This window comes from Bos indicus x Bos taurus, chromosome 2 (assembly GCF_003369695.1).
Source record: "Bos indicus x Bos taurus breed Angus x Brahman F1 hybrid chromosome 2, Bos_hybrid_MaternalHap_v2.0, whole genome shotgun sequence".
NCBI lineage: Eukaryota > Metazoa > Chordata > Mammalia > Artiodactyla > Bovidae > Bos > Bos indicus x Bos taurus.
In genome coordinates this window covers 34,224,387-34,252,128 of record NC_040077.1, presented here as the reverse complement: position 1 = coordinate 34,252,128, position 27,742 = coordinate 34,224,387, and the positions used below count along the sequence as shown (strand labels likewise).

At 42.9% G+C, this 27,742-nt stretch overlaps 1 protein-coding gene and 1 long non-coding RNA gene across 4 annotated transcripts in view; one reads left to right on the top strand and one right to left on the bottom strand.

The window, feature by feature from the left end:
* DPP4 (dipeptidyl peptidase 4) overlaps positions 1–1,404 on the bottom strand; it is an 84,810-nt gene extending 83,406 nt beyond the window's left edge. Inside the window, exons 1-2 of one of the 2 annotated variants that reach the window (XM_027559292.1) lie at positions 1,077–1,404; positions 472–559 (exon numbers count right to left, since the gene is read on the bottom strand). In XM_027559292.1, coding sequence (XP_027415093.1) covers positions 472–559; positions 1,077–1,082 — 94 coding nt within the window. In that variant the 5' untranslated portion in view covers positions 1,083–1,404. The remainder of the gene's footprint in view (positions 1–471; positions 560–1,076) is intronic. The other variant, XM_027559302.1, reaches the window with a different exon arrangement.
* On the top strand, positions 537–27,227 carry LOC113903329. 2 transcript variants are annotated; one of them, XR_003514080.1, is made up of 3 exons: positions 537–614; positions 1,893–2,079; positions 26,460–27,227. It is a non-coding gene; the product is annotated as an uncharacterized LOC113903329 (long non-coding RNA). The 2 variants fall into 2 exon arrangements; XR_003514079.1 differs by lacking the exon at positions 26,460–27,227 and adding an exon at positions 2,811–3,127.
* The last annotated feature ends 515 nt before the right edge of the window (positions 27,228–27,742 follow it).

Here is a 27,742-nt window from a genome sequence, read left to right as displayed (position 1 = left end):
CTTTCTTTTCTCAAAACTGTATTTGGGGTTTTTTTCTTAATTTTTTCCCTCCCTTCATGGCATCCTTACAGCTTGTTGGGATCTTTAAACACTGTCTCTTTTCCTTTGAAGATCACAATCATGAAAGTTCTTTTTAAGAAAAAAAAAAAAAACGGAGATTAAAAAGGTACTAAATTTAAATTTGATAAAAAGAGATCTCAAAATTTCCCCTTATTTTCAGGAAGTATGTTTTTGCCATATGTAAAACGTGGCAGGTGCAGGTCTCTCGCAGCCTAAACACAGGAGACCAACGAAGCGAATCTAGCGGCTACGCTAGAAGCAGCGATCACGCCAGCGAAGCCTGAGCTCCACGACCTGGCACACTGGTCCCACCCAGTCCCCAGCAAAATTCCTAGGTCTCCTTGGAATGTTAAAATAGAACCTGATCCCGGTCTCCAACCGTCTTATCTTTTTCAAATGTTTTAAACTTACTGCCTTTGGTCAGCAGAACCACGGGCACAGTGATGACGGTGACGAGCGCAGCGATCGCCAGCAATCCCAGGAGCACCTTCCATGGTGTCTGCAAGCCGGGCAGGTCAGGTCCAGTTAGAGCCAGCCATCTGGCCCCAGTCTGGGTAAGAGGGTCGGGGCCCCGGCTGCCCAGAAGGCAGCGGAGTTTGCCGTCGCGCGCACTGGGAGAGGGGCACAGGGGGCTGGGAGGGTTTGGAGCTCGCGAGTCGGAGGTTGCAAGGGAGCTTTCCCTTGAACTTCTGGCCTCCGGGCAATTTAATGTTTGCGTTTAAACGCACCTCAGAAGCCAAGTAAGGGTTCTGGCGCGCGTTTTGCCCGTGGCTCTCCAGGTCCTCCAAGGCTCGGTTCCTGGGTTCTTAGCCCCGCGGGTTCGAGAGCGAGCCAGGAGCCTTGGGGCGTCCCTTCACCTGTCAGAGGGTGGCTCTGGAGCTTCCGCCTAATGAGAGCCCCTGGTTTCGATCTGCGAGCTTTGGGTGGGGGGTAATCTGGGGAGACTTTAGTGAAGAGGCATCTACAACTCACCCCGGGGGCTCTTTGCGGGGTGGGGGGGCCCTTTAATCACTCACCTTCATGGTCTGCGTCTCTTCGAAACTGAAGTTTCGGAGCCGGAGCGCAGTCAGAAGTCTGGCGAGCCGCCCGGACGCGCGTGCAGCTCCGGAGCTCCGGGCACGTAGTCACAAGGCGCTTCCAAGTTTCAGCCCCGAGTTAAACATTAGTGAGCGCCGGGTTGGCAGGGTATAAAGGGCTGCAGGCAGGCTGCGGGAGAAGGCGCGCCGGCCCGGAGAACTAGCGTCCGGGCCGGGGGGCGCCCGAGAGGCACCTCCCTATGGACGCGCGGGGCACTGGGTGGCCGCCGGACGCGCAGAGTGCGAGGTCCCCGGAACGCGCTGGAGGGGTGTGACAGCCCGAGCTGCGGCGAGCGGGCGCCCGGCAGGCATCCGACGTGGAACACGGAGGCTGCAGGTCGGCGGGAGAGCATGGCCCGCCCTCACTGAAAGGGACCTCTGCGCTCAATTCCCGCAACTTCGAGTGGGCAAGTGAGGGCACTTAGCCCAGAGAGGGTATAGGGCTCTGCAGACTGAGAGAGTTCATTGCTGGCAGCTGAAACTAAAACCCAGATCTCTGTCCTTTGCCAGTGAATGGTATGGTGGGGATTTCTAGGGTATTTATAGCTCCTGGAAGGCAGAGAGAGAAAAAGCGATTGTTCGCTTGTGGATGGCACTTAGAGGCTAAGTGTCCGGATTCATTCTCCGCAGGGGGTTTCTGGTTTGTCTTTCAGGCTTACCTTCTCATCATGATGCCAGAAATAATAACTCTAACACTTATGTGCAACTTACTTTTTCCCAGGAGCTACTCTAAGCATTTTTGTGTTTATTTTACAGGGAGGAAGAAGAAGGTTAAGTCAGCTGTCCAAGTAAAGGCAGCTAGGAAGTCGTGGAGCCTGAATTCAGAGTACATGTTCTTAACTGCCGCTCCCTACGGCCTTTTATCTTTCAGTCTTCCAAAGAACATTTGGAAAAAAAATTAAAAGCAGGTGTGGCTTCTTCCTCCAGGTCCCCAGGATGCCTGGTAGGTTCCTTCACTCATTCCCCTTTTCCTTTACTCATTCATCCCCATATCCTCCCATTTATTTCACCCATCCCGCAAATACTTGTATGGATACAAAGCATCAGACTCTCATCTAGATTTCAGAGATAGAGAAGTGAGACAAGATAGATGAGGTTTGTGCACTTGGCACTTTCAGTCTGAAATACACAACAGAACCTTTGCATTAGGGTCCCTCTACTTACTTCCTCTTGTGGATAAGCACTCCTGCTCTCTAAAAGGCCTCTTCAACTTGTTCACTCAGCTGCAAAACAAAGTCTCTCTTCCAAAGTTAGAGGTAAAAAAGTTCGAAATGCAAAGTCCTGTGGGGCATTAACATATGATTATGAGTAAATTTCAGTTTCCATCCTTTATCTCCAGTCTGAATGGCACTTCTGAACTCAGGAATCATTTTCCCCTCTGACTGCTAGTTGCTTATGATACATCCACTTACCCACACCCACCTTCAGAGGCCCAAACTGAACTCTTTGTCCCTTCCATCAGTCTCACCTCACCTTCCTCTGATGATTTCTGTCTTCGTTAAAAGTACCCCCATTCGCCAATTACATTAAAAGTGTCCTCACTCATCAGTTACAAAAATGAAAGACTTGAGTCGTCTCAGTTTTTCTTCTCCATTCTCCTGCTACTTTCATCATTTCCTCTCAGTTCTGCCTTTACAAGTATTTCTCAGATCCATCTCCTCCTCCCTCTTCCAGCTGCTGGGAAAGGTGAATCAATAGTGTGGTTGCAGCCTGTGAACTGGAGCTGGAAAGGACTCCAGGGAATGGCTCAGTGCTGGCCTCAGCTCTCATCGGTTCGTGTACTCAGCAATGGAGAAGGGAAGTCTGTACAACGGCCCACATGCTTAACCTCCATACCCCGACCATGACACTATTCTTTCAGCAAGCTCCAGGGAAGCTGGCTGACATCCATGGGCAGATCATCTTGTTCTCTGGAAAGTATTCCACAAAACACAAATATCTCCACACTCGGTCAACTTCAAGAGATTCGTTCCTAAATTTCTCCCACCTGACCTCTTTGTCGCTAGTCTTTCCATCTTGCTCTTCCCAAGTCTCTAAGACACCAACTGGCCAACACATTAGCCACCACGTGTAAGTCAGTGTAAATCTTATATTAGGCCATCTCTCTTTTCATGCACAATGGAAAACAGATGTACTACTCCAAGTTCTCGCTGTTAGGAAGATTTCTCTTTCTACTCTATTTCAGAGCATCCCCGAGAGGGGCTATAATGTAGCAGCCATCATTCGTGACTGGTGCCAGCTTACTTTGCATAAGGCAGACTCTTCCCTTCTCTGTTGCCTGTTTATGAGGAACTGCTATGCAGTTATAGGTGTGTGTTTAGGAAAAACACCAAGCAGAGGGAGAAGCACCATGGAGTCCAAGCTCATTGCTTATGTAATTTTCTTATGCCATCTGAATCACTTGTGCTCATCTACTGGATCTATAGATACCATTTTCACTTAATCATGGGACATGGCTGAACATACTCAGCTTTGTCATTTGGTGGGCCAGGTAACAACCAGTTTGTTATTGAAGTTCAGGTTGTATAGTTATGGGTTGAATTGTGTCACCTCCAAAAAAGATATGCTGGAATCCCAATCCCCAGTAACTTTTCAGAAAGTTATCTTATTTGGAGACAAGGTCTTTGTAGAAGTCATCAAGTCAAAAAGAAATCATTAGGGTGGGACCTAATATACTATGAGTGGTGTCCTTATAAAAAGAGAAAATTTGAAAACAGAGACAGATACACATAGAGAGAAGAGGATATGAAGAGACTCACAAAGAAGACTATGATCTACAAGTCTAGGAGGCAGATTTAGAACAGATCCTTTCCCTCAGGTCTCAGAAGGAGCCAACCCTGCTGATCCCTTGATTTCAGTCTTTCAGCCTTCAAATGGATAGCATCACTGTCTCAGTGGACGGGCATTTGAGCCAACTCCAGGAGATAGTGAAAGACAGGGAAGCCTGACCTGCTGCCCTCCATGGGGTCGCAAAGAGTCAGATACAACTGAGCAACTGAACAACAACAACCCCAGCCTCAGAACTGTCAGGCAATGAAATGCTGTTAAGCCATCCTATATGTGTATTAAATGGGCCCCACACACTAATATACCAGCTGTTCTAAGATCATGTTTTCAGTGTCTACCAGGGCCCTGTAGAAAGAGAGGAACTGATTTTCATATAGTGAATAGTCATTGACTGTTGTAGCCCACATCTAAAATGAGCCCCAGAGTTTGGGTGTTACCTTTGTGTATGCAGGCTAAGTTGCCTCAGTCGTGTCCAACTCTTTATGACACCATGGACTGCAGTCGGCCAAGCTCTGTGTCCATGGGATTCTCCAAGCAAGAATACTGGAATGGGTTGCCATTTTCTTCTCTAGGGTACCTTCCCCACCCAGGGATCAAACTGCAGACTTGTGTCTCCTGCATTGGCAGGCAGGTTCTTTACCACTAGCACCATCTGGGAAACCTTAATATACATCAAAAGATAACTAATATTTAGGCGAAGGGCATGACTTTTTTCTAAAAATCCTAGGCAGATTATCTGTGATTTTCCTATTGGGGCTTGCCAGAAGCTTTGCCTGCCACAGACACTTGTAATAACTATTATCTGTTGGGTCATTAAGATCCAAGGATCAGGGCAGCTTGCACTATAGCCTAGACCTAGGGAGCCCTCTCTTGTTCTAGGTTCCATTCAAAACAGATAGCCATAGGTACTACCGAGCAAATAGGTTGGAGAAGCACAGCTGGTTGTGGTATATGGTGTCTCCAAAATCCAGAGAGTTCTGGCAAATACTGTTCCTCTTTTTGGTGGGCACACAGGGTGTAGTGGCTTACCCATCATTTTAGGGGGGATATCATAACATGTTCTAGACTACTAAGTCCCTTGAATCCTTGCAAACATTTTCATGGGACCTCTCCTCTATTCTGTGGTCATATTTGTCTTGCTGAAATATATAAGGAACTTGCTACTTACTGTTCCCAAGGTCCAATTAGCTTGTCACCAATGTAATGGACCCATGTGATGTTCTATGGGATTTCAAGATGATCAAGATCCCAGGAGGCTATATTATGATAGAGAAGAGAGTTGGGGCTTCCCTGGTGACTCAGCAGTGAAGAATCCATTTGTCAATGCAGGAGACACAGGAGACAATGCAGTTCTATCCCTGGAGAAAGAAATGGCCACCCCCTCCAGTATTCTTGCCTGGAAGATCCCATGAACAGAGGAGCTGGGAAGGTTACAGTTCATGGGTTTGTAAAAGAGATGGACATAATTTAGTGATTAAACAACATGATAGTTGACATTTCCCTGAAAGTAAGATGGTAAAATTATACTGCTCACTCTTCCAGGTGATGGCAATTTGAGATGGCCCTGAAGGAAAAAAAAGTACTCTTCAAGTTAATAGCCACAGATACTAGGATTGTATTGTCTGGTCCAGTGAAGTTACCATGCTGGTACAATGGACATGGTTCCATAATCCATCTTTTGTCTGGGCTGAGCAGGAAGTTAACTGAGTATAGGGTAGGGAACCTGCACCATCTCTGTGGGTGAGGGGAGAAATGAGTCAAGAAATGCAAACAGCCTCTTAAAGCCAGAAAAGATAAGGAAATGAATTCTCCCCTAGAACCTCTAGAGGGTATGCAGCTCTGATGACACCTTGACTGTAACCCTGCTGCTGCTGCTAAGTCGCTTCAGTCCTGTCCGACTCTGTGCGACCCCATAGACGGCCTCCCACCAGGCTCCTCTGTCCCTAGGATTCTCCAGGCAAGAACACTGGAGTGGGTTGCCATTTCCTTCTCCAATGCATAAAAGTGAAAAGTGAAAGTGAAGTCGCTCCGTCGTGTCTGACTCTTAGCGACCCCATGGACTGCAGCCTACCAGGCTCCTCCGCCCATGGGATTCTCCAGGCAAGAGTACTGGAGTCGGGTGCCATTGCCTTCTCCAACTGTAACCCAGTAGGACCTATTTCAGACTTCTGAGCTCCAGAAGTATAAGACAATACATTTGTGTTGTTTTAAGCCACTAGGTTATAATAATTTGTTACAGCATTAATAGAAAAATTAATGTACCCTGGACACGGCTGATGTTTTAACTCCATAGCAATGGATGTTTTAACTCCTAGAGCCAGGATTTAATAACTCCTGGGAGGTCTGGTCATATCCCTTCTCACTGAGCATTCTCAAACATAGCTGTAAATCCCATGTCTTTCTGAAGGAGACTGGGAAGAAGATTTAAGGATGTACTGTAGGAGCATTGCAGGCTCTGGTCTCTGTTTCAAACAGGGCGTTTTGGGTCTACGAACTGACTTGAATCTGGAAACAATGAAAAGACATGAATTTCTATTATGGCAACTAAAGTGAGATTTTTGACTCAGATTTAGAATTTTTCTAAGTGGTGAAATCAAACCATAACTTAGAATGTTACCCATGAACTTCGTTCTTAAGTACCCCATGATAAATGAAACACCACCATTGGAGGTTACACGTTTTGATTACCATGTTATTCCTGGAGATGTTTATAGTAATAGCTTCTTTAAAGAAACGGAGTCTTTGAAGTAGGGTCCCTGTGAGTTATTGCCCTGGAAGGATGCAGCCAATGTCAGATTGCAGCACAAAGCAGATAAAAAACAGACGGAATAAATACTCTGGTCTCTTTCTTCTAGTCTTTCCTGCTTGTATGTCCCAACTAAAGGCAGAGGACAAAGGAACCTGGATAATAGAGGATGTTATCTGCAGGCGTCATTTTCCTGGGGCAATGGGCAGGGAAGATAAGGGTGAAGGATGGACAGGAGGGTCTAAATGAAAAATAACCAAATAAACAGCCCAACACTACATATTATTTGTTAAATTGTCTCCTAATAAAGATTGGAGATGTTGCATTTATTCTTTTTTTTTTTTGTAGTTCAAAAGTGATTTTTTTTTTTTTTTGAGCCTTAAGTGTGCCTTAGTTTTTTTTTTTTCTAATTTTGTTTTATTTTTAAACTTTACATAATTGTATTAGTTTTGCCAAATATCAAAATGAATCCACCACAGGTATACATGTGTTCCCCATCCTGAACCCTCCTCCCTCCTCCCTCCCCATACCATCCCTCTGGGTCGTCCCAGTGCACCAGCCCCAAGCATCCAGTATCGTGCATCGAACCTGGACTGGCAACTCGTTTCCCACATGATATTTTACATGTTTCAATGCCATTCTCCCAAATCTTCCCACCCTCACCTTCTCCCTCTCCCACAGAGTCCATAAGACTGTTCTATACATCAGTGTCTCTTTTGCTGTCTCGTACACTGGGTTATTGTTACCATCTTTCTAAATTCCATATATATGCATTAGTATACTGTATTTATGTTTTTCCTTCTGGCTTACTTCACTCTGTATAATAGGCTCCAGTTTCATCCACCTCATTAGAACTGATTCAAATGTATTCTTTTTAATGGCTGAGTAATACTCCATTGTGTATATGTACCACAGCTTTCTTATCCATTCATCTGCTGATGGACATCTAGGTTGCTTCCATGTCCTGGCTATTATAAACAGTGCTGCGATGAACATTGGGGTACACGTATCTCTTTCCCTTCTGGTTTCCTCAGTGTGTATGCCCAGCAGTGGGATTGCTGGATCATAAGGCAGTTCTATTTCCAGTTTTTTAAGGAATCTCCACACTGTTCTCCATAGTGGCTGTACTAGTTTGCATTCCCACCAACAGTGTAAGAGGGTTCCCTTTTCTCCACACCCTCTCCAGCATTTATTATTTGTAGACTTTTGGATCGCATTTATTCTTTTATCTTTCTCTTCCATCCTTCTCTCTATAGTGCCTCGTTAAATGCCTGGAACAGAGTAGTCAATCAGTGTTGGTGGAATAAATGAAAAATTAAATGAGCAAAATATAACATTGGGTCTTTCTCTGTGTTCTTGGTGGCTGCAACTGGAAGTGAGGAAAAAATGGGATCTCATGTGTGGCAAGAAAGGAGAGAGCGAGAATGACAGGGCTGAGAGTGGTGAGGGAGCTGAACAGATCTTACTCCTGTCCCTCTGCTCTGCAAGAGAAGTAAAGGAAGTACAAAGGTATTTCTTCTTTTTCCCAGTGCCCTCCTTGACCTCCACCTAATTAGAGAACTCTGTCCACCTGTGTGGGAATGACTTTTCTAGCATGTCCTTTATGCTGCTGCTACTGCTAAGTCATTTCAGTCGTGTCCGTCTCTGTGCGACCCCATAGACGGCAGCCCACCAGGCTCCCCCGTCCCTGGGATTCTCCAGGCAAGAACACTGGAGTGGGTTGCCATTTCCTTCTCCAATGCATGAAAGTGAAAAGTGAAAGTGAAGTCGCTCAGTCGTGTCCGACCCTCAGCGACTCCGTGGACTGCAGCCTACCAGGCTCCTCCATCCATGGGATTCTCCAGGCAAGGGTACTGGAGTGGGGTGCCATTGCCTTCTCCGCATGTCCTTTATAATCCAGGTCAAAAGTCACTTCCTCCGGGTTACCTTCAACAATAACCCCATCTGTTTCCATACCATTTTCTGCTTTCCCTACCAACCAGAGTTTGGCAGATTATTCTGCTTGTGATGTTGTTGTTCAGTTGCTAAGTCATGTCCAACTCTTCACGACCCCACAGACTATAGCCACCAGGTTCCTCTGTCCATGGCATTCTCCAGGCAAGAACACTAGAGTGGGTAGCCATTCTCTTCTCCAGGGGATCTTCCTGACCCAGGGATTGAACCTGGGCCTCCTGCACTAGCAGGCATATTCTTTAACACTGAGCCACCAAGCGAGTGTGCTATTTACAACCAAATTAATTTCCACCTAGAGATACAGAGATGATAGTTAGCTAGGTGGATAATCCTATGGATTTAGATGTATGGAAAGAAGAAATTTCAAGCCAAAGGAATAACTGTATACAAAGGCTGAGTGAGAAACCTGGAGATCTTTAGGGACTATCTATTAGTTTAGTTTCATCAGGATATAAAGTATAAAGGTTGATCCTGGACATATGCTTTAGTCTTAAATTCAGTATTCAGTATGTACTAGGGAGCCACTTAGAGTTTTTGCCAGGTGAAGGAACACAATCAGACTTAACTTTAGATATAAAAAACAGGCAACAGCATAGGCTGGATAGCTGAGAAATGGAAGAACTAGAGATGGGATGAGAATCATAAACTTGAATGTTGCAAAATTAATTGGGCAGGTGCTTCTCTGTGTGGAGCTTGTCATAAAAGAATTTAAATCATGTTGATTTGTATTTGTTTATATACAAGTCTCTAAAAACTATTTCCCATGTGTAGTGTGAAATGTTTTCCTTGCCCCAATGATCAGTAATACCAAATAAGTAGTTCATCTTATACTCAATACATAATTAAGGTCTCTTGCTTCCTATTAGAACAGACATTAGCCAGAGAGGAGGCTTTTGTGCACTTCTTTGATTGTTCTTTGAATAGTCTATGGGTTTTTAAAAATTTGAACAGTTTGCTTATATTAGCTACTGACTTAAGACATAATTATATGATTTTATGAGAAAATATATTTAAGATCCTTGGAGCTAGATTCTTACAAAATGGCCATGGTTATGATAATTCCTTTATGGCTTGGGATTCCCAGGTGGACCTAGTGGTAAAGATGGTAAAGAGCCTGCTTGCCAATGCAGGAGACTTTAGAAACAACCCACTCCAGTATTCTTGCCTGGAGAATCCCATGGACAAAGAAGCCTGGTGGGATAAGGTCCGTAGGGTCACAAAGAGTCAGACATGACTGAAGAGCCTGAGCGGGCACACATGCAATCTGTAAACGGGAGGTGATGTGGTGATGGTAATACATGTATATGAGGCTGCGATAGTGAAGGAGGGGAGAGGTTGACTAGGTTGCTCTCATTGTAGGAAAGAGCAAGAGCCAATAGAACAAAGCTAGGGACTCTAACTAAACTGAGATATCTAATTTGCCATGGAAGGAAACACATACTCTCTTCTGAGTGGTAGAGCACATAATCAGAAACTTATATGCAGAAAGGCCTTCAGATTCATTGTACGCTGTTAAGAACAATAAGATAGGAAAAAAGACTTCATGTACACAAGGATCTTTGCTATATGCAAAGACCTTGGCATTGGACTAGAGTGAAAAGTTAGCCTGTCATTTATTAAAACTGTAGTCAAATATACAATAATATAAAATTTACCATCTTAACCATTTTTAAGTGTACAGTCATTTCTTTTTTATCCATAATAGTCCAGTGATTGTAGTGTAATTTTAGTGGATCAAACATACAGTTTAAAATTACATGACTCTCCTTTATCTTGACAAAATGGTGGAGTAAAACCATGACTCTCACTGTATATTTTTTGAACTAACATCTGTTTTCTGGCAATGGAAAAGAGTGACTATGTGGGAATTGGATCTTTTTACTGATATTACAGGGGAGTCTGCTATGGCTGTATGGGCCTTTATTCTGGCACTATACCTAGTGCTTTGAGAGAAGTGACAGTAGTTGTATTTAGAACAGAAACTAAACCAACTGGGGAGAAATTTCAAACCAGAAATGACCAGACAAAGGTACTCCAAGAGGGAAGGTCCGATGCTATTTAACTCCCTGCTGGAAAAGCTTTGTTTTAGGTAGAAGTATTTATCTAGGCTCTACAGCATGTTTCTCAAACTTTTAATTTCCTTATTCTTTACCCTCTCCCCACTCTCACTTCTATTTCAGAGATTTTTTTCCTGAGCCCCACACTCAACTTGAATTCTGTATCTCTGTTTATGTATTACATGTTCTATATAAATACATATTATTATATGTTCTACATAAATCTGTGCTTCATACATCAGAAGAGAACGTTATTTTTGCCCCCAAGAACCACTCCCAAGGGGGTGATATTGCCCTCACTGAGAATGTATGCTCTGTAGCGACACTGATTCCAGAGTGGATGTGGCAATTACTCAGGATCGCCAGAATATAACTACTCCTTTAGAGTGCTGGTTCTAGCATAGGATAGAAATACTAAGTTCACTCTGGTAAAGCTAATGTATGAAATCTTAATGCTGAGAGACTGAACACGCAAATAGACAAGGGCCAGACAACTGAATTCTCACTCACAGCCTCTACAACAATCTGTCCAAAGTGGTCAGGTCTTCACTGATTGTCAGCTTCCCTATTTTTGCCCTTCTTTCCAACCCAGAACCAACCAGAAATAGATGAATATGCTCGTTAATTCAATCTTGTCAGAAGCCCCACTTCTCATCAGCCTGCCTCCTGTTTCCCACACGAGACCCATCTCCAGGTCCAGCATTCTGGAAGCCCCCACTACTTTTCACGGTAAAGCGCTGCCACTGCCTTGCTGACCTTTGAGTCCAAATGTCATTATGAGCTGATTCTTGCTATATTAAGCTCTGAAAAAATAGCCGTGGCTTGTTCTCATTTGGGTGATCTTTGTTTATTTCCATAATACAGAATGAAGATTGCAGCCAAGGAAGACCGTACATATTTAAAGAGACACCACAGGTTTAATAATTAACTTCTCCATTTCAATGTTTCAGTAGCATGCATGGCTCATCTATTGATCTCTGTTTTCTTCAACCATCCCAAAGGCTGTTATTTATCTTGTCCTTTATCAGTCACACTGTGTGAATAATTTAAGTGATATTTTGGCTATTTAACTACAGCAGTCATAATATTCAAAGATATTTGGAAATGCAGGCAAGTGCCAGAAGAGTTTAGTAAGTCATTCAATGGGAGTCTTATACATACAAAGACACTTACTTAGTTTCTTGAATATTTACATGTTAACTTCAATTTTGATATGAAAATTGCTCACTGCTCAAATGACTACTTCTTGAGGGTTTTACTACAAATGCTTTCCCTTTAGAGTTAAGACTTTCTGTCATATGCACCAGCGGGCAGATAAACTAAAAAAAAAAAAAATTCAGCAGTGACTAAAAGAGGAATTGTGAATTCATGTGAATAGTGAGTAACAAAGCAAAGACCATCCAAAGACTTTTAGATAGAAACTAGGTGATGGCCATCAATATTGAGAAGAAAGTCTAATTGGTGGCTGCTCAAAGGTTAGCCTAGTAGTCTGCCTTCTACTAATGGGAGACAAAAATATTTCAATATGCCAAGTCTATTATGTAAAATACAAAATATATTTTAGATTTTTATTTTATTACTTATTTATTTACTTACCTTTTCTTATTGTTGTTGACTTCTAACATAATTTTGTTATGATCAGAAAATAATTTTTAAGTTCTTAAGACGTACTTTATGGCTAAGCATGTGGCCTACCTTTGAGAATATATAATGGGAACTTCAAAAATAAATGGGTATTACTAGCTGGTGTTCTAAAAATGTCAACTAAGTAAAGCATTTTCCAATCTTATTCAGACTTTGAAGACTTATTTTTTTATACTTTTATTAGTTGGGTGCTAAACTATTCTACTAGATTCTTAAAAAATATTTTTACTGTGGCTCATTATTTATTTACATTTAACTTTAATTCAATCAAGGTTTGTACTTGTTGATATGCTACTTTGCCAGGCAGTGTACTGGAAAATTCACAGTGAACAAGTCAGGTCTGATAGGGGGATCACAGTGTTTACAAAAAAGTTTATCATTGTGAATCCACCCAAGCTTGTCAGCAAAACCCAAGACCAAATGTCAGAAATGGTTAGGCTTTCATTCAGGTCAGTTCAGTCTCTCAGTTGTGTCCAGCTCATTGCAACCCCATGAATAGCAGCATTCCAGGCCTCCCTATTCATCACCAACTCCTGGAGTTTACCCAGACTCATGTCCATCAAGTCAGTGATGCCATCCAGCCATCTCATCCTCTGTCGTCCCCTTCTCCTCCTGCCCCCAATCCCTCCCAGCATCAGAGTCTCAGGAGGTAGCCAAAGTATTGGAGTTTCAGCTTCAGCATCAGTCCTTCCAATGAACACCCAGGACTGATCTCCTTTAGGATGGACTGGTTGGATCTCCTTGAAGTCCAAGGGACTCTCAAGAGTCTTCTCCAACACCACAGTTCAAAAGCATCAATTCTTCGGTGCTCAGCTTTCTTCACAGTCCAACTCTCACATCCATACATGACCACTGGAAAAACCATAGCCTTGACTAGATGGACCTTTGTTGGCAAAGTAATGTCTCTGCTTTTGAATATGCTATCTAGGTTGGTCATAACTTTCCTTCCAAAGAATAAGCGTCTTTTATTTCATGGCTGCCATCACCATCTGCAGTGATTTTGGAGCCCAAAAAATAAAGTCTGACACTGTTTCCACTGTTTCCCCATCTATTTCCCATGAAGTGATAGGACCGGATGCCATGATCTTCGTTTTCTGAATATTGAGCTTTAAGCCAAATTTTTCACTCTCCTCTTTCACTTTCAAGAGGCTTTTGAGTTCCTCTTCACTTTCTGCCATAAGGGTGGTGTCATCTGCATATCTGAGGTTATTGATATTTCTCCCAGCAATCATGATTCCAGCTTGTGCTTCTTCCAGCCCAGCATTTCTCATGATGTACTCTGCATATGAGTTAAATAAGCAGGGTGACAATATACAGCCTTGACATATTCCTTTTCCTATTTGGAACCCGTCTGTTGTTCCATGTCCAGTTTTAACTGTTGCTTCCTGACCTGCGTACAGGTTTCTCAAGAGGCAGATCAGGTAGTCTGGTATTCCCATCTCTTGAAGAATTTCCCACAGTTTGTTGTGATCCACACAGTCAAAGGCTTTGGCATAGTCAATAAAGCAGAAATAGATGTTTTTCTGGAACTCTCTTGCTTTTTCCATGACCCAGCGGATGTTGGCAATTTGATCTCTGGTTCCTCTGCCTTTTCTAAAACCAGCTTGAACATCTGGAAGTTCATGGTTCACGTATTGCTGAAGCCTGGCTTGGAGAATTTTGAGCATTACTTTACTAGCGTTTGAGATGAGTGCAATTGTGTGGTAGTTTGAGCATTCTTTGGCATTGCCTTTCTTGGGGATTGGAATGAAAACTGAAGTTTTCCAGTGCTGTGGCCACTGCTGAGTTTTCCAAATTTGCTAACATATTGAGTGCAGAACTTTCACAGCATCAATTTTCAGGACTTGAAATAGCTCAGCTGAAATTCCATCACCTCCACTGGCTTTGTTCGTAGTGATGCTTTCTAAGGCCCGCTTGACTTCACATTCCAGGATGTCTGGCTCAAGGTGAGTGATCACACCATCGTGGTTATCTGGGTCTTGAAGATCTTTTTTGTATGGTTTTTCTGTGTATTCTTGCCACCTTTTCTTAATATCTTCTGCTTCTGTTAGGTCCATACCATTTCTGTCCTTTATTGAGCCCATCTTTGCATGAAATGTTCCCTTGATATCTCTAATTTTCTTGAAGAGATCTCTAGTCTTTCCCATTCTGTTATTTTCCTCTATTTCTTTGCATTGATCATTGAGGAAGGCTTTCTTATATCTCCTTGCTATTCTTTGGAACTCTACATTCAAATGGGAATATCTTTCCTTTTCTCCTTTGCTTTTTGTTTCTCTTTTTTCACAGCTATTCGTAAGGCCTCCCCAGACAGCCATTTTGCTTTTTTGCATTTCTTTTCCATGGGGATGGTCTTGATCCCTGTCTCCTGTACAATGTCATGAACCTCCATCCATAGTTCATCAGGCACTCTGTCTATCAGTTCTAGTCCCTTACATCTATTTCTCACTTCCACTGTGTAATCATAAGGGATTTGATTTAGGTCATACCTGAATGGTCTAGTGGTTTTCTCTGCTTTCTTCAATTTAAGTCTGAATTTGGCAATAAAGAGTTCATGATCTGAGCCACAATCAGCTCCCGGTATTGTTTTTGCTGACTGTATACAGCTTCTTCATCTTTGGCTGCAAAGAATATAATCAATCTGATTTCGTTGTTAACCATCTGGTGATGTCCATGTGTAGAGTCTTCTCTTGTGTTGTTGGAAGAGGGTGTTTGCTATGACCAGTGCATTCTCTTGTCAAAACTTTGTTAGCCTTTGCCCTGCTTCATTCTGTACTCCAAGGCCACATTTGCCTGTTACTCCAGGTGTTTCTTGACTTCCTACTTTTGCATTCCAGTCCCCTGTAATGAAAAGGACATCTTTTTTGGGTGTTAGTTCTAAAAGGTCTTGGAGGTCTTCATAGAACCGTTCACCTTCAGCTTCTTTAGCATTACTGGTTGGGGCATAGACTTTGGATTACTGTGATATTGAATGGTTTGCCTTGGAAACGAACAGAGATCATTCTGTCATTTTTAAGATTGCATCTGAGGACTGCATCTCAGACTCTTTTGTTGACCATGATGGCTACTCCATTTCTTCTAAGGGATTCCTGCTCACAGTAGTAGATATAATGGTTATCTGAGTTAAATTCTCCCATTACAGTCCATTTTAGTTAGCTGATTCCTAGAATGTCAACATTCACTCTTGCCATCTCTTGTTCAACCACTTCCAATTTGCCTTGATTTATGGAGAAGGCAATGGCACCCCACTCCAGTACTCTTGCCTGGAAAATCCCATGGGCAGATGAGCCTGGTAGGCTGCAGTCCATGGGGTAGCTAAGAGTTGTATACGACTGAGCGACTTCACTTTCACTTTTCACCTTCATGCATTGGAGAAGGAAATGGCAACCCACTCCAGTGTTCTTGCCTGGAGAATCCCAGGGACTGGGGAGCCTGGTGGGCTGCCATCTATGGGGTCGCACAGAGTCAGATATGACTGAAGTGACTTAGCATTTAGCATGGACCTAACATTCAAGGTTCCTATGCAATATTGCTCTTTACAGCATTGGACCTTGCTTCTATCACCAGTCACACCCACAACTGGGTATTGTTTTTGCTTTGGCCCCATCCCTTCATTCTTCTGGAGTTATTTCTCCACTGATCTCCAGTAGCATATTGGGCACCTACGGACCTGGGGAGTTCCTCTTTCAGTATCCTATCATTTTGCCTTTTCATACTGCTCATGGTGTTCTCAAGGCAAGAATACTGAAGTGGTTTGTCATTCCCTTCTCCAAGCTTTCATTCAGTTCAGTTCAGTCACTCAGTCATGTCCAACTCTTTGCGACCCCATGAATTGCAGCACACCAGGCCTCCATGTCCATCACCAACTCGCAGAGTTCACCCAAACTCAACTGGCCCCTAATACTGGATGAATCAAACTGGAATCAAGATTGCTGGGAGAAATATCAACAACTTCAGATATACAAATCTGATACCACTCTAATGGCAGAGGTGAAGAGGAACTAAAGAGCCTCTTGATAAGGGTGAAAAAAGAAAGTGCAAAAGATGGCTTAAAACTCAGTATCCAAAAAACTTAATATCATAGCATCCAGTCCCATCACTTCATGACAAATAGATGGGGAAAAAATGGAAAGAGTGGCAGACTGGTGACTGCAGCCACAAAATTAAGACACTTGCTTCTTGGAAGAAAAACTATGACAAACCTAGATAGCATAGTAAAAAACAGAGACATTACTTTAATGACAAAGGTCTGAATAGTCAAAGTTATGGTTTTTCCAGTAATCATGTACCAACATGAGAATTGGACCATAAAGAAGGCTGAGCACTGAAGAATTGTTGCTTTTACAACTGTGGTGCTGGAGAAGACAACTGAGAGTCCCTTAGACAGCAAGGAGATCAAATCAGTCCATCCTAAAGGAAATCAACCCTGAATATTCATTAGAAGGACTGATGCTGAAGCTGAAGCTCCAATACTTTGGCCACCTGATTTGAAGAGCTGACTGATTGGAAAACACCCTGATTCTGGGAAGAATTGAAGGCCAAAGGATAAGGGGGTGACAGAGGATGAGATGGTTGGATGGCATCATCAACTCAATGGACACACGTTTGCCCAAACTCCAGGTGATGCTGGATGCTGCAGTTCATGGGGTCGCAAAGAGTTGGACATGACTTAGTGGCTGAAAGACAATAGTAGGCCCCTAGAAAGTATTTGGAGGGAGGGGAGGTTGGAGTGGGAGAGGTTAGCCTCCCAGGGACCACAGGAGAGTGTTGGGCTGTGGATCTGATGTTTAGAGTTCGGTCGTCAGTCCTCTTGGCTTCTTCCTGTAGGTGCTCTTCCTTCTGTTTCCCTCCCAGGTCTTGCTGTCTCTTCTCTCATTTTCTTTTCTGTGCTGTGGTATCCCTTTCAGGAATATCTGTTTTGAACCAATCCCCAGAGGCAGAGGCTCTCCTCCCCTTTCTCTTATCTCAAATTCCATCTATTCTGTAAGTAGCTTCTCCTGGAGGTTGACAGGATTGACATAGGCATTTTGTCAGGACTTCTAAGGCCAGAAGCCTTCAAAACATTTTGGCAAATACACCTGCACATACCTCCATCACTCCCCTTACGATGAATGAAGCAAAAATTCATATTCTAAGGCTAAGTAAAATTTAAGCATACTATTTTTTCTCTGCCCTCTGGCCATGTCTCTCCCCCCTAATATGCATTATATATCTGCACATGCATCAACCAGGGTTCTTCATTGGCAGAAAATACCTTCTCAGCCATAAACAGCAATGTTGTTCGAACATCAGTGAGATGATGCCCTAGGAGATAAGCTTCTTAATCTTGTAAGGGGCTTCAATGACCCATGACTCACTACTCACTTTGTACTTACAGATCTGGGTTGTGCAAACTATCAACATGATTTAATGTACAGCCCTCTGTCTCAAAAAGTTATATAACTGTGCTTCGACCTCTAATGGGAAGAATAGTTCTCTGAGCTTTCTAAGAGGCTTTTCCTGGGTTATAATCCTCAATTTTGCTCAAGTAAAATTCTCTTATTAATTTCTTAGATCGACAGATTAATTTTTTTCATTGACAGTATCTCTTGGCTTTCTATTTCTCTTATCCTGTTTTGACTGTGGCAGGTATGTATCATTAATATTTATATTTCGAGAAACTACAGAAGTGTTGGACTTCGTGAACTCAGCAAAGTACCAAAGAACACAGAAATACCAGCTTCATCCAGCCAATCAATGTACCACCGAGGAGGCAGCGTGGAGGAGACAAGAGAAAGGCTTTTGAAGTCAAACATGCCTGGGTCTGTCATTCAATTACTACATGCCCAAGGGTCTTTTCTGAAAAAGCTACTTCACAGAGTGGTGGAGATTTAATGAGATAATAACTGAGTAATCACGGCCGTTCCCTGAACGTTGCAAATTTATCTACATGCTGATTATCTCTGTAGTTGGGATCTCTAGGCTGGATTCTGAGTCACTTGGATGTCCTGGCCTGGATGACTCAGAGGCCTATCAAGTGCAATTTATCCAAGAGTAAGTTAATTATTAATTATTGTTGCCACTACCCTGCTCATCCCCAACCCTATCTACAAAGTTCTGGCCTTTCCCTCATGCCCCACTTTGGTAAGAGGTAGTGCTGCCACATTGCCCATGCCAGAAACCCAGGGGTCCTCCTCAGTGTCTACTCGGCACCCCACACATCAACTTCATTAGCATCTCTTTTATTTGTCTGCATCCCTTTAAGCTCACTCCATCTTTTTTAGGCCTTTTTCTCTTCCAGTTCAGACCGTCCTTCCAATCTCCTCTGATCTGTTCTGTCACTCAGTCGTATGACTCTTTGTAACCCCATGGACTGCAGAAGGCCAGGCTTCCCTGTCTATCACCAACTCCTGGAACTTGCTCAAATTCATGTTCATCGAGTCAGTGATGCCATCCAACCATCTCATCCACTGTTGTCCCCTTCTCCTCCTGCCTTCAATCTTTCCCAGCTGGCCTCTTTTATTGTAATTTCACTCCAGTGCAGCCTCTATTACTTTCTTGTTTAAAGTTAGTGGCTTCTGATGCAGAATAAAGTCCAAATTCCTTAACGTGATCTCGTCTCTCCTTCATCTTCCTTCTAAGCTCACCTCCTTAACCTTTTACCTATATCAAGCGACTGGCATTTCTAAGCATTGCTGTCCTCTCCTTTACTTCCAGATCTTCAAACATGATGCTCCCTCTGCCTGGTATTCCATTTCCCTTGTTTTTCATCTGGCTAAATTCCAGTCACCCTCCCAGATTCCAGTACCATTCCCTCTAAGAGGCCTTGCCCACCACTTGTCCAAGTGAAGTGCTTTGCCTCTCTGCTCCCAGGGAACTTTGTGCTTACATCTTTTTAACAAAGCATTTGTCACTGAGTAATGTAATTATCGCAGAGAAGGCAATGGCACCCCACTCCAGTACTCTTGCCTGGAAAATCCCATGTACGGAGGAGCCTGGTAGGCTGCAATTCATGGGGTCGCGAAGAGTCGGGCACGACAGAGCAACTTCACTTTCACGCATTGGAGAAGGAAATGGCAACCCACTCCAGTATTCTTGCCTGGAGAATCCCAGGGATGAGGGAGCCTGGTGGGCTGCCGTCTATGGGGTCGCACAGAGTCAGGCATGACTGAAGCGACTTAGCATAGCAATGTAATTATTGAATATAATAATTGTGTGTGTGAGTTCGTGCTCAGTCATGTCCGACTCTTTGTGGCCCTATGGACTGTATCCCGCCAGGCTTCTCTGTCCATGGGATTTTCCAGGCAAGAATACTGGAATGGGAAGCCATTTCCTCCTCCAGGGGATCTTCCTGACCCAGGGATCAAACCTGTGATTCCTACATTGCAGGAGCAATCTTTACTGCTGATTTATGGATTTATGGACCCTATTTTACATGTTGGATGTTCCTTTAAGTTCTTTACTTGTATTAGCTCATTTAGTCTCATAAAAATCCTATGAAACAGGTACTGTTATCATCCTCATGTTGCAGATGGAAGACATGGAGGCATAGAGAACTATTAACAAATATTTTTCTCAGTATCACATAGCCAGCATTTGAACCCAAGAGGTCTGACTACTGACTCCATATGATTATCCAATCTACATTAAAAAAAATATTTTTAAAGATTTTTTATGTAGATCATTTTTAAAATTTTTATTGAATTTGTTACAATATTCCTTATATTTTATATTTTTGTGCTTTTTTTTTTTTTCCTTCTGCCAAAGACATGTGGGATATTAGTTTTCTGACCAGGGATTGAACCTGTACCACCCTGCATTGGATGGCAAAGTCAACCACTGGATGGCAGGGAAGTCCCAACCATGCATTTTTGTATCCAATAATCTCCAAGGATTTTGTCTGTGTTGTTCACTGGTGTACTCCCAGGGCTTAGAATAAAGTCTGGCATGTAATCAGTTCAGTTAAATAGCTCAGTCATATCCGACTCTCTGCTACCCCATAGACTGCAGCACACCAGGCTTCTTTGTCCATCACCAACTCCTGGAGCTTACTCAAACTCATGTCCATCAAGTTGGTGATGCCATCCAACCATCTCATCCTCTGTCACCCTCTTATCCTCCCACCTTCAATCCTTCCCATCATTAGGGTCTTTTCCAATGATTTAGTTCTTCACATTAGGTGGCCAAAGTATTGGAGTTTCAGTTTCAGCATCAATCCTTCCAATGAATATTCAGGACTGATTTCCTTTAGGATGTACTTGTTGGCTCTCCTTGCAGTCCAAGGGACTCTCAAGAGTCTTCTCCAACACCACAGTTCAAAAGCATCAATTCTTCAGCACTCGGCTTTCCTCATAATCTAACTCTCACATCCATACATACTACTGGAAAAACCATAGCTTTGACTAGGTGGATCTTTGTTGACAAAATAATGTCTCTGCTTTTTAATATGCTGTATAGGTTGGTCATAGCTTTTCTTCCAAGGAGCAAGCTTCTTTTAATTTCATGGCAGCAGTCACCATCTACAGTGATTTTGGAGCCCCCCAAAATAAAGTTTCCATTGTTTCCCCATCTATTTGCCATGAAATGATGTGACTGGATGCCATGATCTTAGTCTTCTGAATGTTGAGTTTTAAGCCAACTTTTTCCCTCTCCTCTTTCACCTTCATGAAGAAGCTCTTTAATTCTTCTTGGCTTTCTGCCATAGGGGTGGTGTCATCTGCATATCTGAGGTTATTGATATTTCTCCCAGCATTCTGGATTCCAGCTTGTGTTTTATCCAACCCAACATTTCACATTATGTATTCTGCATATAAGTTAAATAAACAGGGTGATAATATACAGCCTTGACGTACTCCTTTCCTGATTCAGAACGAGTCTGCTGTTCCATGTCCAGTTCTAACTGTTGCTTCTCGACCTGCATACTGATTTCTCAGGAGGCAGGTCAGGTGGTCTGGTATTCCTATCTTTTGAAGAATTTTCCACAGTTTGTTGTGACCCACACAGTCAAAGACTTTGGCATAGTCAATAAAGCAGAAGTAGATATTTTCCTGGAACTCTCTTGTTTCTTTGATGATCCAACAGATGTTGGCAATTTGATCTCTGGTTCCTCTGCCTTTTCTAAATCCAGCTTGAGCATCTGGTAGTTCACAGTTCACAAACTGTTGAGGCCTGGCTTGGAGAATTTAGAGCATTACTTTGCTAGCATATGAGATGAGTACAGTTGTGCTGTAGTTTGAACATTCTTTGGCATTGCCTTTCTTTGGGATCGGAATGAAAACTGACCTTTTTCAGTGCTGTGGCCACTGCTGAGTTTTCCAAATATGCTGGCATATTGAGTGCAGCACTTACACAGCATCATCTTTCAGGATTTGAAATAGCTCAACTGGAGTTCCATCACCTCCACTAGCTTTGTTCGTAGTGATGCTTCCTAAGGCCCACTGGACTTCACATTCCAGGATATCTGGCTCAAGGTGAGTGATCACACCATCATGATTATCTGGGTCATGAAGATCTTTTTTGTACAATTCTTCCATGTATTCTTGCCACCTCTTCTTAATATCTTCTTCTTCTGTTAAGTCCATACCATTTCTGTCTTTTATTGAGCCCATCTTAGCATAAATGTTCCCTTGGTATCTCTAATTTTCTTGAAGTGATCTCTAGTCTTTCCCATTCTATTGTTTTCCTCTATTTCTTTGCACTGATCACTGAGGAAGGCTTTCTTATATCTCCTTGCTATTCTTTGGAACTCTGCATTCAGATGGGTATATCTTTCCTTTTTTCCTTCCTCTTTCACTTCTCTTCTTTTCTCAGCTATTTGTGAGGCCTCCTCAGACAACCATTTTGCCTTTTTGCATTTCTTTTTCTTGGGGATGGTCTTGATCACTGCCTCCTGTACAATGTCATGAACCTCTGTTCATAGTTCTTCAGGCACTCTATCAGATCTAATCCCTTGAATCTATTTGTCACTTCACTGTATAATCATAAGGGATTTGATTTAGGTCATACCTGAATGGTCTAGTGCTTTTTCCTACTTTCTTCAATTTAAGTCTGAATGTGGCAATAAGGAGTTCATGGTCTGAGCCACAGTCAGCTTCCAGTCTTGTTTTTACTGACTGTATAGAGCTTCTCCATCTTTGGCTGCAAAGAATATAATCAATCTGATTTCAGTGTTGACCATCTGGTGATGTCCATGTGTAGAGTCTTCTCTTGTTGGAATAGGTGCATTCTCTTGGCAAAATTCTGTTAGCCTTTGCCCTGATTCATTTTGTACTCCAAGTCCAAACTTGCCTGTTACTCCAGGTGTTTCTTGATTTCCTACTTTTGCATTCCAGTCCCCTGTAATGAAAAGGACATCTTTTTTGGGTGTTAGTTTTAGAAGGTCTTGTAGGTGTTCTTAGAACCATTCAACTTCAGCTTCTTCATCATTACTGGTTGGGGCATAAACTTGGATTACTGTGATATTGAATGGTTTGCCTTGGAAATGAATAAAGATCATTCTGTCATTTCTGAGATTGCATCCAAGGACTGCATTTCAGACTCTTTGTTGACTATGAGGGCTACTCCCTTTCTTCTAAGGGATTCTTGCCCACAGTAGTCGATATAATGGTCATCTGAGTTAAATTCACCCATTCCAGTCCATTTTAGTTTGCTGATTCCTAAAATGTCAATGTTTACACTTGCCATCTTTTGTTTGACCACTTTCAATTTGCTTTGATTCATGGACCTAACATTTCCAGTTCCTATGCAATAGTGTTCTTTACAGCATCAGACTTTACTTCCATCACCAGTCATATCCACAACTGGGTGTTGTTTTTGCTTTGGCTCCGTCTCTTCATTCTTTCTGAAGTTATTTCTCCACTAATCTCCGGTAGCATATTGGGCACCTACCAACCTGGGGAGTTCATCTTTCAGTATCCTATCTTTTTGCCTTTTCATACTATTCATGGGGTTCTCAAGGCAAGAATAATGAAGTGTTTTGCCATTCCCTTCTCCTGTGGATCACATTCTGTCAGAACTCTCCTCCATGACCCATCTGTCTTGGGTGGCTCTATATGGTATGGCTCATAGTTTCATTGAGTTATACAAGGCTGTGGTTCATGTGATCAGATTGGTTAATTTTCTGTGATTGTGGTTTTCATTCTGTCTGCCCTCTAATGATAATGATAAGAGGCTTATGGAAGCTTCCTGATGGCAGAAACTGACTGAGGGGGAAACTGGGTCTTTTTGTGTTGGGCGGGGCCATGCTCATAAATCTTTAATCCAATTTTCTGTTGATGGGTGGGGCTGTATTCCCTCCCTGTTGTCTGACCTGAGGCCAAACTGTGCTGGAGATAATGAAGATAATAGCTACCTCCTTCAACAAGTCCCTGGCACACTGCCTCACTCAGTGCCCCGGACCCTGCAGCAGGCCATCACCAATTGACTCCTCTGCAAGAGACTCCTGGACACTCACGGGCAAATCTGGGTCAGTCTCTTGAGGGGACACTGTCCCTTTCTCCTGTGTCCTGGTGTGCACAAGGTTTTGTTTGGGCCAAGAGCCTGTTTCCCCAGTCCTGTGTAAGTTCTGGTGGCTTTATGGTGGGGTTAATGGCGACCTCCTCCAAGAGGGCTTATGTCATATGCAGGTCGGCTGCACCCAGAGTCCCTGCCCCTGTGGCATGCCACTGCTGATCCATAGCTCCACAGGAGACACCCAAACAATCAAAAGCAGGTCTGGCCTAGTCTTTCTGGAGAAGGAAATGGCAACCCACTCCAGTACTCTTGCCTGGAAAATTCCATGGACTGAGAGGCTCCTCAGAGCCTGGTGGGCTACAGTCCATGGGGTTGCAAAGAGTTGGACATGACTGAGCGACATGGTATCTCCTTGTGTGCACAATGTTTTGTTTGAGCCCTCTGAGCATCTCTGGTGACATGGGGTTTGATTCTAAACTCAATTTATCCCCTCCTCCTGTCTTCCTGGGGCTTCTCCTTTGCCCTTGGACATGTGGTATCTTTTTGGTGGGATCCAACATTCTCCTGTCGATGGTTTTTCAGCAGTGAGTTGTAATTTTGGAGTTCTCACAGAAGAAGATGATCGAATGTCCTCCTACTCCACCATTTTCCAGTAAGGATTGGCATGTAATAGCTGTTCACATAGTGTTTACAGATTTATTGAATGAGTAAATGCTAATACATTTGTGTCTCTTCCTACTAAGGGCTGGGGAGAAGGTTTTATTCCATGTATTCCCAATAGCTAGCCTGGTATGTGGCATGTAAAATCGATAAACTTGTCTCTCTCTATAGCTTCACTGTCTCTCTGAGTTCCAAGATTCCACTTCTCCTCTGTGCTCTTTTTGAGACCTTGCATCCACCCTGCCACGCCATAGCCCACTTTGCTGCATGTGAATTTTCAGCCTGTAGGAAAAAATCTGGCCAGCTGCTGCTCGACAGCTGGAAAAACAGAGCCACGCTGGAGGCAAACAGTTTTGTATCTCAGGGCAGCAGGGAGGAGAACCTCCTGCCTCATGTGGGCATGTGGGTGGAGAGCTGAGTCACTGAGTTCTTCGAATTCCTTGGAAAAAGATAACTCAAAGGAATATTACACAACACAGAGAAATAGGAGAGAATAAGCAGAGATTAAAAAAAGACCTAAATGTTGAAAAATATGAATTCCAAGGCTAAAAAATAGTTGCAGTCAAATTTGGAGAGAAGTAAGCTGGAGTCTGTATTCCAGTGCCCTGAGCAACCTCCAAACTCCAGTTTGAAAGCTTTTGAGCAGATGTTCCCAGGTGTCACAGAGAAGAGCATGTAATAGGGCTAGACTGACCTCTGTAAGGCTGAGATATGGGGAAAGGGACAGCTAGAGGAATGACAGGTGAAACTTCTGCAAAACATGATAAAAGAATATCCTGGGATATCCTGAGTGCTCTGGGATTCCACTGAGCTGGAAGGTAGGTGACAAGTATTGATAGTGTTTCCTGGGTTGTTGTTGTTGTTTAGTTGCTAAGTCTTGTCCAGCTCTTTGCAACTCCATAGACTGTAGCCTGCCAGGCTCCTCTGTCCATGGGATTTCCCAGGGAAGAATCCTGGAGTGGGTTGCCATTTCCTTCTCTAGGGGATTTTCCCAACCCAGGGATCAAACCCATGTCTCCTGCATGGCAGGTAGATTCTTTACCGCTGAGCCACCAGGGAAACCCTTGTTTCCTGGGTAGTAGGTGTATTTTACATTTTTTCCTCTAAATGCCAATTGATTTTTTTAAAATGTGTTGCAGAATTTTTCTAGAAACTTTTAAAACTGGATGGAATGAGGGTGGTGAACTGGTCAGCCTTTCATAGTCATGCCACCAAAAAATCCAAGACAATTTTCATGTCTTAATCTCTGGCTCATTTGGTAGTTATTACAGGGGAGACATGTTGATACAGCAAGAGAAAGGGCAAGGACTTACTCAGGCTATACCTCTTTGTCTTTTTTGAGCAGCACTTTGGTGCCTTAGATGGTAAAAAAAATCTGCCTGCAATACAGGAGACCCAGGTTCAATCCCTGGGTCAGGAAGATCCCCTGGAGAAGGGAAAAGCTACCTACACCAGTATTCTTGCCTGGAGAATTCCATGGACAGAGGAGCCTAGCAGGCTACAGTCAATGGGGTGGCAAAGAGTCAGACATGACTGAGTGACTAACACACCTGCAGGCTGTATTGTAAGCCTGATGTAAGAAAATACAGAAGATATGAAAGGGCCACTGGTAGGCTCCAATGAGAGTGAGTTTATCATTAGTGCTTTTTGCTAGCATTATTTTCTTAATTTTCCATCTAAGACTTTGGAGGTATTGCCTCATGGGGAAAACTGACTAAGGTAGATCCCAAAGTCAGTGGAACTTACAATTAATATGAAGACACTGCATGGGTTTCCCAGATGGGCTCCCTGGCTAAAAAGGGATTGTGAGAAGTGTTTTATCCAAGTTTGTTCCACAGCCGGTGTTTGAGCTCTTGAGAAAGGGGGTGGTATAAGTGTAACTGAAATATTTAATGTCCCAAGAGAGGAGGGGAATTGTAAGAGAAGATGTATTCTCTAATTCTTTTGTGTATAGTTCATCTTTTCTGCCCGAGAAGAATATACACCCTTTATAAGCAGAGACTATGTCTTCACATTTGTTTTTATAACCTTTCTTTTTCTTTCTCTTAGTTTTCAGGAACTAAGAAGGCACATATGGATAAAACAGACCCAGAAATTCAAGTTACTTGTGTTGCTAAACATGTGTAGAGTTTCGTATAAATACAATTCATAAAATTATATTTGGCAAGATTTGATACAATTGTCAAGAGTTTCTATCCAATGACTTTGTGCGGCACCTGGTATATCACACATAGTGGCAAAATACAGCAACCCTTGGTCCTGCAGAGACCTTCACTCTGTACATGGAATCTCCTTCCTGGATCTCCGACACTCAGAGGCATAGGGTGCCTCTTGCTCTAGCCGTGATGACCTGCTGTCCTCTCCAGATCCAGTTTTTTTTAACAGAGGAGTGGCCTAGGCATTCTTATTTATGAAGGGAGTGAAATAAAGCAGCCTGGACTAACCAGGTTCTCTGATTAAAGTTCATGTTTTCTCAAGAAGAGCCTCTGTTTTTCCCTACACTTCTCTATGAAGTCATTGCTGGTAGAAAATTTTCAGTAGCTTTCTCTTCTCTATTGTTTTGAAAGGCATAATTGCTAAGAGATCATTTATGTTTAGCAACTACCCTTTGAAGTTTCAGCCAAACACAGAATTTACTGTAAAACAAGTCAGTCTTCATTATTTTAGTCTAAATCATAAAGTTAACTCAAACATATACAAAATCAGATTTCTGGACCTCTCATCCACTGAATTTTTTTTATGAGTAGTTGATTTTTATCTATGGGTGAGATGGTGTGATATTCACCTAGAGCCAAACATCCTGGAATGTGAAGTCAAGTGGGCCTTAGAAAGCATCACTGTGAACAAAGCTAGTGGAGGTGATGGAATTCCAGTTGAGATATTTCAAGTCCTCAAAGATGATGCTGTGAAAGTGCTGCACTCAATATGCCAGCATATTTGGAAAACTCAGCAGTGGCCACAGCACTGGAAAAGGTCAGTTTTCATTCCAATCCCAAAGAAAGGCAATGCCAAAGAATGCTCAAACTACCACACAATTGCACTCATTCACACACTAGTAAAGTAATGCTCAAAATTCTCCAAGCCAGGCTTCAGCAGTATGCGAACCGTGAACTTCCAGATGTTCAAGCTGATTTTAGAAAAGGCAGAGGAACCAGAGACCAAATTGCCAACATCCGCTGGATCATGGAAAAAGCAAGAGAGTTCCAGAAAAACATCTATTTCTGCTTTATTGACCATGCCAAAGTCTTTGACTGTGTGGATCACAATAAACTGTGGAAAATTCTTCAAGAGATGGGAATACCAGACCACCTGACCTGCCTCTTGAGAAACCT